The 14,016-nt window shown below is 44.5% G+C and overlaps 1 protein-coding gene across 2 annotated transcripts in view; it reads left to right on the forward strand.

Moving 5' to 3' along the window:
• LOC147620688 (urea-proton symporter DUR3-like) overlaps positions 1-6,144 on the forward strand; it is an 87,617-nt gene extending 81,473 nt beyond the window's left edge. For both annotated transcript variants that reach the window (XM_086824957.1, XM_086824958.1), the window contains 4 exons: positions 4,837-5,007; positions 5,105-5,250; positions 5,337-5,499; positions 5,784-6,144. In XM_086824957.1, coding sequence (XP_086681083.1) covers positions 4,837-5,007; positions 5,105-5,250; positions 5,337-5,499; positions 5,784-5,945 — 642 coding nt within the window. In that variant the 3' untranslated portion in view covers positions 5,946-6,144. The remainder of the gene's footprint in view (positions 1-4,836; positions 5,008-5,104; positions 5,251-5,336; positions 5,500-5,783) is intronic.
• Positions 6,145-14,016: the final 7,872 nt, after the last annotated feature.

A 14,016-nucleotide genomic window follows, 5' to 3' on the forward strand; every position in this document is an offset into this window, starting at 1 on the left:
ATGCATCAGTGATCCTCAGTGTCATGCAAAATCGCTCCCAAGCTGCAAGCTCCGTACCGTGCACTGTAACATGACTGCCTCCCACCCTATCGGCCGGGTCCTCAAGCATGTTGAAGTCTCCCCCAACACACCAATGTGCGGCCTCTGGCAATGCATCCGTAACCTGGGTCCAGAACTCTGCTCTGGCACTAGCATGGTTGGGCGCATAGATATTGAGCATGCCAAAGAGCTCATCATGCGTCCTTAGAATGACATATTGTGCTCTACCAGGCACAATGATCCCGCGATCCACAATGGCCTGCCGCCATACATCCGCAATGACCATACATACTCCTCCCTGCCCACCGAAAGGGCCAAATCCTGCAGACCAAAAGGTGTCCCATCTACTAGGCATCACCGAACCATATCTCCGGATCCTACTCTCACCCAAATGGTGCTCCTGCATCAACAGAATATCAATACTGCCCCCAACCAGGCATCTCTGAAGCTCCTGCCTCAAGCAACCACGATAACGTATATAATGTATGCCACCAAGGCCCTGTACATTCCATGGGATGATCCTCATGGATGACCTGCTGCGGTGGATGCTGTCTCAGCCGTACGGCGGGCCTTCGCAAGCGGCTTGGATGGAGAATAGTCCCCATCCGAGCGGCTACGAATCTGCCCACCCGGTGTACTGCAAGAATCTCGGATCAGGCGCCAGTGGCTGTGTCCCATGGCGACTACCTCCCGCTCAGACAGCACACCCTCGTGTATGCATACATATCCAGGGTCGCGTGCTAAGTCTGCCACAATGCGAACGACCAAATGTCGAATCCCTGAGGCATCCACGCTCCCGGGATCAATGAAAAAATGAGCCAACTCCCATAGTCGGCCTATTACATCTGTCACCTCCAGATCGCTCACATGGTGAGAAAACTCAACTGCCTGAGTCTTCAAAGTGCTAAGAGCGAGCTCCAGGGTCCACTCCCGGTCGCAAGGGCCACCGAGAGGGAATGAGAAGGCCACCGCTGAATCAAGTGCCTCAACCCTGCGGGCCGAAGGTATCACTACATGAACTCGGATGGGTGCTGGCTCATGGGGGCCCTCTGCTCCAAAAAGCCGTGTGGAGGAGTAATCAACAGCCTCCGAGCGCTGTCTAGTGTCGAGACGACTCAGCCGACTGCGGATAGAGGATATCCGTGAAGCCCGAATCGGCATGGTAAGTCTCCTCTGCGGTGCTCGAGCAAGGTCGGTGCTCAGAGCCCTCCGGACTGTAGGTGAACGCCAGGGGACTGCCAGGGCCTCCCGAGGAGCTGAGGCGAGCGGGGGGGGGGGAGGAGGGGGGGGAGAAGGGGGTGGGGAAGGAGCCGCTGCCGAAACCGGAACGGGGACAGGAGGAGGCAAAGGAGGAAGCGAGGCGGGAGGGGGGGACGGGGGAGGGGGGGTGGGGGCAAAGGAGGGGGTGCTGGCATCGCCTGGTCCTTAGTCAGCGCTGGGGCTCCTCCTGGAGGGGAGCAAAGCTGTTCCTCACGGGAACCCAGTGATGCTGAGTCTGTGGCTGCTGCTGCAACGGTCTCTGGGCGTGCTGCTGGGGCTGTCTCCCTCGACGGCGCCCCTGTCTAGGCTACCACTCCGAGGTCTCTGTGGGCTGAGCAGGTGTCCCGGAGGCTGCCTGCCGAGCCGCATCTGTGGGCAGGCCATCAGGGGCCTGCTTCTGCTGCGGTGTAGGTCGGGGTCTCCTGCGAGGGCAGGCCTTGGCCAGGTGGCCGGCCTGTCTGCAAATAAAGCACTGGTTCGGGAGCCCCGAAAACTCCACTCTCTGATCAATCCATCCCCCCCCCTATCCTAGGTAGCTGAATGACCTTCGGCAGGGAGGAGATGTCAGGAACCAAGACTCTGACCGAAGGTAGCCCAGCTACTCTAGCCACCACTAAGGCTGCAGTGGGACCAGTCTCGAGCACTGAGCCCACCAATGCTCCTAGCCTCGAAAGGAGCGGAAGGTACTCGCGGCGGAGTCTAGGGAAGCAAACAGTAACATGGAAAAGGCGCTCTCCCTGCTCGGCCGCTGCGGGGTCAAAGCCATGCTGCCAAGGTCTAAAGAATGCCCAAGCGCCCCTGATGTCAAGGGGACTCATGGCAAGGACCTGGGCCACGCTCTGGGCAGTCTCGAACTCGATCTGGTAGTGTCCACGGCCCAGAAGCTGAACGTCCAGGATCTTGCCCACGTCTGCAAGAAGGCGTGCCTGAAGAAGATCCCGGATCTCCCCTCTGCTGGGGCGAGTGCCAACTATACGGCAGATGGTGGAATGTGCCTGGAGGCGTTCCACCTCTACGGCGAGGCTCGCTTCCTCTTCTGGCGAAAGAGAAAGCCTGATGGGGGTATCCTCAGGGGCGGTCGAGGGGGCTGCAGAAGAGTCCGTCTGAGGTGGGGTGGGAGGAGCCTCCATCAGAGTCTAAAGCTGTGGCGAAGGCGGAGCGAATGCGATACCTACAAGAACCGAGCTGCACACGAAGGGCGGAGAGGGAAGGCGGAAGGATAAAAAAAAGGAAGAACCCCCAAGGGGCGGAAAAACCAGCAAGAAGGGGAGGGGGAGGGGGGGCGGGAGCAGCACGAACGGAGAGGCGGGGGGGGGGAGAGAGGGTTGGCGGAGGGGGAAGGGACGGGGCGTTGAAGAGGTGAGGGAGGGGCGATGGCGAGCTGAAGGGGGGCGGGCGCTTCAGCGCGAGAGAGGGCGAGAAGGCGAGATGAAGGGGGGAGGCGCGATGGCGAGATGAAGAGGGGGGCGCATAAGCGAGGGCAGGCGGGGGGGGGGGGGGGGGGGGGCGCGAGGGAGGGAAGGTGAGGGGCGAGCAGGCAGCGCGAGCAGGGGTGACGGCGGGAGCTTCAGCGAGCTTTTTCGCTTGCATCTGAATTCTCCAAGCTTCTCCACTATGTTGTCAGATTCGGAGATAGAAAGCTTATCCAAATCTTCTTCCAACTTAGCCATCTTAACCGTTGAAAGTCTTCCATATTGCATTTGTATAGCGTGTCATAATTGTTGAGCCGTACTCCTTGTAGAGAGAAATTGAGACACAACCGATGTAGACATGCCATGCACAAGTAAAGCTTTGGCCCGTGCATCCATATAGGTTTGATATTGAGAAGGCACTATATGAGGAGAAGTGATTATAGACCACACCCCGGCGCTTTCCAAAAGAAGTTGCATAAACAAGGACCAAGTGTGGTAGTTGTTTGGGGTAAGCTTTTGTGAATCGGAAAGACTTGGAAGGCTCAAAGATCGAGTGAATGGGTTAAAGGACTGATATGATTGAGTGGGGAGAGAAGTAGTAGTGGAAGTAGTAGAAGGAGGAATCATAGTAGATGAAGTTGCCATAAAAGGCATAGATGATGTAGGGGGATACACCATAGAGGGCATAGAAGTATGTGGATAGGAAGGCATAAAGGACAAAGAAGAAAGAGAGAAAGGATCCGTAGAAGGTAATGGATATGACGGAAAAGAGAAAGTAGAAGCACCTACCGAAGAAGGAATTGCACCAACTTCCGTTGTAGTAGTTGCCAGTCCAACCATCGTAGGAGATGTAGGATCCATAGTATCTTCAAGTTTGCCTTTGTCTTTTGGAGTAGAGGACTTCCGAGATCCCATAGGGAGAGGAGGGTGGGAAAACACAAGGGAAGAAGTGTCGTACCTCCAAAAACACAGCCAATAGATGGGCTGTCCACCAAGGAAGTATCTCCAAATATACACAAAGATAGTGCAAAAACGCAACCACAAAACGCAGCCGATATATGAACCAATAGACTCCGTAGAAACCACCAAAAGAGGGCTGAGAATGTAGCCTTAGGTAGAAGAAGTATGGAGGAGTTGATTGTCTACAAAAACGCAAACACAAAGTGTGTAGCAAAGTGAAATTTTCAGCCGGTAGAAAGGTGTAGAAAAGAGGATGAATATGTACCTCAAAACACCATGAAGAGGGCTGAAGTTGATGATGAAAACGCAGCCAAGAAATCTCTCCACAAGAAGCCTCCAAAAAAACGCTCCGCATGTAGGGAAAACTAGTTGGCAATGTTTTCACCGCAAGTAGAGTTGTAGGACTCGGATTGAAGTGCTTTAAAAACACACTAGTAGAGGATGGTAAGGGGCTGGTTTGAAGCCTCTTGCATCATTGAATGAGTGCAAGGATGATGAGTAAGGGCTTCTGCAAAAAACGCAAGCAGAAATTCTGCATGCAGGCAGTTTGCGAAGGATAACTCAAAAAATCGTGAGGAATTTGTGAAAACTTTCTTCTGCAAAGTTGTAGACCACGATGATTCCAGTAAGTCTAGCATGCACAATCCTCAAAAACGCATTCGTTTAGCAGAAAATCAAAGAATGAAAAAACGCAATTGAAAGTGGGGTTGTTGAAGAGGACTAGAGGTAGAGAGGAAGAAGGATAAGGAGGCTCTATATGCGCCACCACCTTGCTCTGATACCATGTGAGAAAGAAGAGATGAGAGAAGAGACAATGTACTCAAGAACTCATCAATGAACCACTAGCCAACTTGATTAGAAATGAACTACAATGCCTCATATATATAGGAAAGTTCCTCCACCCAAAAATGTGTGTAAATAGAAAAAAATGGAAATGAATGCTATAAATCCCAAAAATGCCTAGAGGCTAAAGAGTGTGCCACTAGCGTGACACCATCTGGAGATGACACCTATCCAACAAAAGGATCATAATAATTTTTTATCATGCCTAGGCTAGTTTGTACAAATTTGCAAGTATGATTTGTTCTACTAATTATGCATGCTAGTCTATACGCTTGACTCACTTTTTTTTTAAAGAACTTAACTTATATTTTCATGTCTCCAGGTGAATATTGATGTGAACTTTCTGTTTTTAGTGGTTGGACTTCTAGTCTCTTCAGCTGTTCCTCCCCTCTCTTTCATGCTTGTTTGGCCAGCTGTGCCAAAAGGTGCTGCCATAGCAGGAGCACTAGGAGGTCAGGTCTGTGCCATCATAGCATGGATTGTTCATGCTAAGGTACAAGTTCTTCAATCATGGGATCCTGGTCTAGAAAACTAGTCACTGACGTTGGGAATGGTTTTCCTTGGTAGGCTGACATTTCCAAATGATACAGGTTGTCTATCATGAACTTTCGATTTCAGACTCGCTGCAGCAACTTGGTCCAACAATGGATGGTGCCATAGTATCAGTGTTAATCTCTGCAATTATCTGTATTGTTTGGACAATCATCTTACCAGACACAACAGACAGTTATAACAGGTTCATGAAGTACCTTGTTTGCCTCTTCAATGATGGTGTTGTCATCTATATGATTTGACTGTGGTATTCTTGGTTCGTGTGCTCAGGTTTAAAGAGATCGAGTTGATGGATGAAGTAGAGGCCAAATCTGCAGAGAGTCTTGAATTGGATGCGTCTTTCCGTTTCACGAGCTTTGTGGCAATCGCTCTAAGTGTGCTCTTGGTGGTTGTATGGCCTCTCCTGACTTTGCCTGCAGGTGTCTTCTCTGAGGTAATAAAAAATAAGTCTGTACTAGCTTATACCAATGCACACCACCATTGCATGTTAAAAGTAAAGCCTATCATTGCATCTTTAAATCAGTGCACATTTTTCTCTCCTTAGGTCATTTGCCATGTGATTCTCTGTTGTTAGTTCTGTCATCCTGAAAGTGGTGAACTTTAAGGGGTTTGTGTAGGTGTACATATGTTTATGAAACTTCTTTTGGTGATGGCTATGGAGTCTTGTGATTTTTTAATCTTTTTATGTAACATTTTGGTTGGGTATGTTGTTGACAGAGCTACTTTGCTTTGTGGGTTGTGATCTCCATGATCTGGGCAATTATTGCCACCGTCCTATGCACATTCCTTCCCTTGGTAGAATCCAGAGAGGTAATATTCCGGGTCATAAAATCGCTATTATTTTGTAAGAACCCTACCTCTGATGATGCGCATTCATGATGGACATGTGGGCATCATGCAGCTGAGTTTTCATGTAAGCCAAATTTGGTTTGTAAAGGCATTGTAATGACTCTTTTAGTGTTACCCTCATGTCATGGAGACAAGACTAAATCGATTATTATAATTTTGTGGCCATTATGTCACAATCTTGAAAACTATTCAACTAATAAATCGTGCTCATTTTTTATTTTTATTTAAAGACATTGTCATTAACACCAAATCCTCACTATAATATAGAATCAAAGTTGTAACATTATTCAATTGGAAGAATCACCACATTGACACTCGCAAAATGCACATATTGCTCAACTAGATACTTGAAGAGTAATCTTGAATGGTTAATGAATGTGAGTAACCTTCCTAGCTTCAGTACATTGTCACTTTATATGGGGATTTGTTTTTACATTGCCTGAGATTTTTCAAATGTTAAAGCACTTACATATTTGCAAAAATAACATCCACAACCATGTACTTGAAATGAAACATGGGTATGATGGCCCTTTTAACACTCCCAGGTTGCTTAGTGTACACCCCAATCTAATCACCGCACATATCAACACTTTGTTGTCTCAAGCTTGTTGAGTGATATATCAGCCTCACTTTCTGCTGCTCTACGAATTGTTCACCTTTTCCATGCGGTTTGATTCATGGAAATAAAGCTGCACAATAACATAGTGAGATCTGCATGATCTTTTCCGAACCTCTAGCCTGTTGTTTGATTTTGCACATGACATCTGTATTCATATGCTGAACCTCTCCACTCCTCACGAAGTCTTCAAAGTCTCTTCTTTGCACATCTTCTAACCATTCATCCGCTTTCATTCACTTTTCATGCATTGAAAATTGGCCTTTTCCCCTTTTCCCAAGTCTGCAATTCTTATACACACACGTTTCAAATTGTTGCCTTTTCCACATCCTTATGCTCTCTTCATCCTCTTCTCCCAAGTCCCCATGATCCATCTCATCTTGAAATTCATACATTTGTAATCAGGAAAGCCATAAACACATGGTGTGTGCACCTTTTTCATGTGTCCAATGTAGGTTGTAGTGAGCCGTTGTTGAAATTGTTCTTTGAGATTGCTTTTAAAGCGTGCACAGCATTGGGGCTAGAATGGGCTATGCATCTCAAAGAACATTCACATCTCACCTCCTAAAACCAGCTTTGTCTTGGTATGAAAATAAAGACTTTACCCAAAAGCAGTTAGCCCCCTCCTGGCCCTTTTTAACTTCGCCTGCTTATGACCCAAGCACTCAGGTTTGCCCCCTCTGCACCCGCCCATGAAAAATCAAGTCCACTCTGTGCCCTCGCCCACTACATTTGCATGCCCACCATAGGTGACACCCCTCTCCAACATGAGTGCCCACTCTAATGTTAGCATATCAAGCTTGCCAAGGTCATATTCCATGAACATAAATAAAGAGAATATGTGCCTTGGTTTCTTGAAGAAGTAAACGTTAAACATAGTAACGAGATGCCCACAAATCTCTCGTACTCTGAAAGACCATATACACTACAGGGAAAGTTTATCCAATCATGTATGAAATCTAGGCAAATAATGACGCTGTTTTTCAACTGACCTGAATGTGATATGAGAAAAGAGAGGTACCAATGCCTCCCTAAGATGGGACTGCTTTCATAAAAACCAAAGAATGCCCCAATCACTACATGATCTCTAGTATCTTAGGGATTGTTGCTTGTTATTAATGCTCTCGTCAAACAGCAAGCAATTGCTGCAATGCCAGGGACTAGGGTTTTTAAAAGAATGATTTTTGCCAGAGAGAGAGAGAGAGAGAGAGAATCGATGGCACCTGCTAGACTACCCCAACAATTCACCTAATCGTTGCCATAGCTGCTTGCTTCAAATTGACCCCTTGCCTCCTCTGCTGCACACAGCCCTGCTAGCCCTACATGTTTTCCGTCGCCATAGCTAGTGCTATTGCTCGAATCCAGAACTATTTTTGTTTCCACGCCTCCTACTCTCACAGTCCGCAGCACCATAGCCACTATGCCTAATTTTCATTGTTGCCTTTGCCGTGGTGCTAAAATTAGTGTTGGTTCATTTTTCCTAGCTGGGTAGGTGATGGATGGAGAGACTTCCCCATATTAGAATGGGGGGCGAGACCCTAATGCCGAGCTGCATCGTGCTATTTCCTCAAAATCAAAGCATCACCCATCGAGAGCCCTTCTTCGACTTCCATTGAGCCCAAGCTCATGCCATTACCAAGAAAATCAATGATGGTTGCCCAATAACTTGCTCATTACCCAAGGCTATTAGTTTATTATAATGGCTTTACTAAACTCTATATCCCAAAGAGGCCATCAAAGAGAACCAAGAGGCACTCCTAGAAAGGTAACTCCCATGCCAAGCCAATCTTGCAATAGTGGTTGATTCTTGATTGACTACTCCAAGCCCAAGGTTACTATGAGGGTAGGACTCATGTATGGCTACCAAAGAGTTCTACATGTCCTCACTCTTGCCAAACCCCTCAGGAGAACCATCAAAGGCCAAAAATACCAAGGATACAACAACCTCAAGCTCAAAGGAGGCAATGGCATTCTGTATCCAATTGATTGCTTGAGCTCAAAGGTTTCATGTAAGGGCATGAGGGAACACCCAAGTATAGCTCCCAAGACCATCATGGTACCTCATCCCTAAAAAAAGCCACCAAGAAGTCAAAGAGAAACCCAAGTGTTAACCGCACCATAGGTTAACATGGTTTCACCCACCCAACCTATCGTAAGGTGCTTTGCCATCTTACTCACTTGAACAAGCACTTACCTTCTGTAAGATGGTGTTGGAATATATAAAGTATCCTTACTTTGTGCGTAGTGTCAAATAGGGAAAGTCTAAGGACTTAATGTACATGCTTACTTAAGACTAGTAATAGAGGCTGTACTATTTTTAAGTTTGGTTAGCCTAGTGTGAAAACTAGTCACTTGTATATAAGTCATTTTTTACAATAAGCAATGCACAATCATTCCCTTGTAAAAGTTTCCTTGTGAGTTCTTCTCTTTCCTCTTCTTACTTGCTTGTATGCTATTGGATTCAAGCATGGTAGATGGATGCTTCTTTGAATAGGTTTGCTTGTAGGTTTTTCTCTTCTATTAGGTTCTTCTTCCCTAACCTTTTTGTGAGAGAGAACCATCACGAAGGACCATCTCTTTTTGTCCTCATCTAGACATAGAGAGCTCTCCCTTCATCTCATTGGCAAAGGAGCACTCCGGTGTGATCAAGTGAGGATGCGACGGACGAGCTAGCGCACCCACATTAAGAAGTTGTAGTTTGCAGCTTTAAGAAAAGACCCAACAACACATGCTTCAACAAGGCTAAGGTAATCTCATGAACATATTTGGCACCACCTGCTGTTGGGAACTAGCCGTGCATTCCAAGCTATTGGGATTACCCAATATCACTCGATATTGATTAGGAGATCATACTTTGAAAAACATGATTTTGTAGCTTTGGATGTGTTAGTTCTAGTTAATTTGAAGTTTATTTGCATTAGGGCATTCTATTCTCATATCTTGGAAGTAGAAAAGCTTGGTTTCTTGGTGATTTGTATGATTTTCGAGTCCACAAGGCTTACATTTCATTGCATTAAGCCAAGTGTTAACCGCACCATAGGTTAACATGGTTTCACCCACCCAACCTATCGTAAGGTGCTTTGCCATCTTACTCACTTGAACAAGCACTTACCTTCTGTAAGATGGTGTTGGAGTATATAAAGTATCCTTACTTTGTGCGTAGTGTCAAATAGGGAAAGTCTAAGGACTTAATGTACATGCTTACTTAAGACTAGTAATAGAGGCTGTACTATTTTTAAGTTTGGTTAGCCTAGTGTGAAAACTAGTCACTTGTATATAAGTCATTTTTTACAATAAGCAATACACAATCATTCCCTTGTAAAAGTTTCCTTGTGAGTTCTTCTCTTTCCTCTTCTTACTGCTTGTATGCTATTGGATTCAAGCATGGTAGATGGATGCTTCAATGAATAGGTTTGCTTGTAGGTTTTTCTCTTCTATTAGGTTCTTCTTTCCTAACCTTTTTGTGAGAGAGAACCATCACGAAGGACCATCTCTTTTTGCCCTCATCTAGACATAGAGAGCTCTCCCTTCATCTCATTGGCAAAGGAGCACTCCGGTGTGATCAAGTGAGGATGCGACGGACGAGCTAGCGCACCCACATTAAGAAGTTGTAGTTTGCAGCTTTAAGAAAAGACCCAACAACACATGCTTCAACAAGGCTAAGGTAATCTCATGAACATATTTGGCACCACCTGCTGTTGGGAACTAGCCATGCATTCCAAGCTATTGGGATTACCCAATATCACTCGGTATTGATTAGGAGATCATACTTTGAAAAACATGATTTTGCAGCTTTGGATGTGTTAGTTCTGGTTGATTTGAAGTTTATTTGCATTAGGACATTCTATTCTCATATCTTGGAAGGAGAAAAGCTTGGTTTCTTGGTGATTTGTATGATTTTCGAGTCCACAAGGCTTACATTTTATTGCATTAAGCCAAGGAATAGCTTAAATATTGTGATTAGGAGTGGAATCGACTCCGAAAACATGAGCATTAAGCTCTATTAGGTGTGGATTAGAGTGATCCTTATTTTTTGTTCATGTATTTTATATTTTTCATGCATTATTTAAATTGGTAGCTTAGAAGCATGTAGAACCAACAAAAAACAATCAAAAAATACTTAATTACTTACATAATAAACATTAGCTAGAATTAGGATCCTTAATTGCTCTTTATCAAGTCCAAAAAACTTAAAAAAGCTTCAAAAATCAGGCTAAACGAGCTCTCAAGTAGGAAGGCAGCCCTTAGTCCCATGAAAAAAGACGTGAGTCAACACACATGAGTCTGGAGACATGAGCCATGAGCCTGGAGATGTGAGCCATGAGTTTGGACACGTAAGCCGTGAGTCCACCAAATGCGAGTCTAGAGGTAGGGATACCTAACATTGTACCAACCAATTATTATTTCCTTAGAGACTTGTAAGGATATACCTACTCATATCCTTTAAAAATTTTCTTGTAATACAACTTGTATCAGCTACTATAATTTCCAAGGAAAATTATTTTCCTTGTAATTATTGGGATATTAAAACATAATTATTACTCTCAATAATTGCACACCAACCATGTCATAGGTCTTGTACATAAAATTTTGTATCCCATTTCATAAAAATATAGTATGTGAGCCTACTTCAATAATTGGGATATTAAAGCATAAACCATGTCAGAGGCCTAGTACATCAAATTTTGTACCCCAAGTATGCCTGTTTCATAAAAATAAAGTATGTGAGCCTAGTTCATATGAAAAAGGCATGAGCCTAGAGACGTAAGTCTACAGACGTGAGCTTGTGGGCGTGAGCCTACATAAGTGACCCTAGAGATGTGAACCCAGCTGGACACATGAGCTTAGAGACATGAATCTAGACATGTGAGCTTAGAGATGTGACCCTGGACATGTGAGCTTAGAGACGTGAATCTAGACACATGAGCCTATAGGCATGAGTCTAGAAGTATGAGTTAATACACATTAGCCTAGAGGCATGAGTCAACACAGTGAACCTAGAAAAACCCAAAAAAAAAATCTTACAGAATAAAAAACTTATTTTTATAGCTTAAGTAGAACAGACGTGTCTAAAATCAATTTGACCTACTTTACAAAGCACTAGAACCATTTCACCAGAGTGAAACCCTTGATACAAAGCCGATTTGGACTAAATGTTGGAAATGATATTATAGTCAAGTATAGTATTTCAAACTACACTTCCTCAAAATCACCCGACCTTTGGTCCCAGCAAACAACCAACACTCAACATAGTGCTCCCTTGTTAAGAAGGCGAGACCTCTCGGATCCACCTCAAGCAAAGAGCTTTGGGAAGAGTACCACAGTATACCCAATAGTAAGCGTGCACAGTACCAAGCATGAGTCTCACTCTCCACAAGAGCTCATTATAGAAGTGCCTTTACCACATTACGAAGTTCCAGTTCTTCTCTATTTGGATGAGGAACATGGAACACTGGGAAGGATAAAGAGAAAATGTTCGAAACTAACTCATCACACAAAGGGAATACTGGGAAGGGCAAAGAGCCAATGTCTAGGATCCATGCTTGCATTCACGGAACGTTTCCTTAGCCATATCGAAGTCTACAACTCAAGGCCAGGCTAGCGGAGGACAAGTGCTGTTGGAAAGCATAAAACCCTACCCCATGGGAAAAGAAATCCCAAACCTCAGAGGGTTTTGTGCAGCCACTCCCTTACATTCCACCACCACGTGAACATCCAGAAGACATACTTAGGATGGTGTTTGAAATAGAAAAGGGGGTTGCAACCAACATATCACCTAGAGACTCGGAGTTGCACAAAACCAAGCCAATCCACATCTCAATAAGGATGACTAAATTTGATGGAACTAGAGACCCTATTCAATACCTAGAGAAGCTCGATCAAATTTGTGAGGCCATGGGACGGATATGATGATCCTACTAAGATCTATTCATTGAAACTTTTTCTTGAAGGCGAAGTAGGCCAGTGGTTTAGATCACCAAACCCATTTGAAAAGGCCAGCTATGAGGTCTTGAAACACATGTTCATTGTGGGATTCTCACCCAGTGGATCCAGATGAAGAGCCACCCATGGTGCTGAACCCTAGAATGCCATACAAACACTTTCATGGCATCGTCGAGCCACCCCAAGGGTTAAAAAAATCACCCCATAACACCCGTGTGCGCCACGCCATAACACCAACTCAACAAACTGGAACATGAAAGACAAAGCTCAATCAAGCGTACGAGCAAAGTGGGCAGGAGTGACATCAAGGCTCTTGTCGTTGATGGTAGCAAAGTGGGTAGAAAAGTGGGTAGAAAAGTGGGTAGAAAAGTGGGTAGCAATGATGTCATTGTCGTTGATGGGGTGACTCTTTGCCTTTTTTCAGTGAGGCCACATGGTAACCCGAAGTCTTAAAAGCCCATTTTACATATGTAATATAGCACTTCCTATTAATTCTACATATACATATAGCCAAGAATGATAAAAAACTTGAAACTCAAAACAAAACTAAAACAACCAAAAATTAAAAACATGCACATGCATCTATGAGTACATAGCACATACGCACATCCACATGTGTCACATATGCTCACATGTGTCACATCATCATGTAGGCTATGTTTCCATGTCATCCAAAAAAAACTTACAAAAAGTGCCACATCATCAACGTAAGTTCACGTTTCCACGTCATTTTAAAAAAAAACTACAAAAAAAGTGTCACATTATCATGTAGGCTCACGTTGCAATGCCATTACCCCAAAAAAAACTCACATCATCGCATAGGCACATCGCCACATGTCATTACCCCAAAAAATTAAATAAATAATGTGCCGCATCATCACATAGGCTCATGTCACCACATCATCACGTAGGCTCACGTCACCACATCACGTAGACTTATGTGTGCTATGTCATCATGTCGCCACATCATCACATGGGCATGAGTGTGTCACGTCATCATCCGAGAAAAACAAAGTAAAATCTTCAAGATAAAATTATTTATTTATTTATTTTCAAATAATAATAGTAATAATAATAAGAATAATATGACAAAGAGAGCAAGAGAAAAGAAGAGGAAAAAGAGAGAGAAAGAGAGAGAGAACACAAGATAAGAAGAGAGAGAGAGAAAGAGAACAGAAGATAAGAAGAGAGAGAGAGAGAGAAACATAGCAAGAGAACATAAGCTAGAGAGAGAGAAGGCTAGAGAGGGTGCATGAAAACCTCCCTCGAGAAGAGATGAATTAAGGATTTAGTTAGCGTGGTAGAACCTCATTGTGAAACTGTGGAGTGTGTGTGTGTAGGTGGCGAATTATGATTAGTTGACACCTTGGTTGACGATGCTGATGCAAGGTAGTTGCGAGGCTATTCAAGTGCAGAGGAATGATTCTCTAACTCAATTTTATTTTTCTCTCCAACTCTTCAGCATGCTTTGCTTTCTTCATTGTCCAGCATTTTCTACTTTCTTCGACTTTTTGACTGCTTTCATTGATATTTTTCCTTGAA

This window comes from Cibotium barometz, chromosome 31, assembly GCF_041138505.1.
Source record: "Cibotium barometz isolate CiBa-2024 chromosome 31, ASM4113850v1, whole genome shotgun sequence".
Lineage (NCBI taxonomy): Eukaryota > Viridiplantae > Streptophyta > Polypodiopsida > Cyatheales > Cibotiaceae > Cibotium > Cibotium barometz.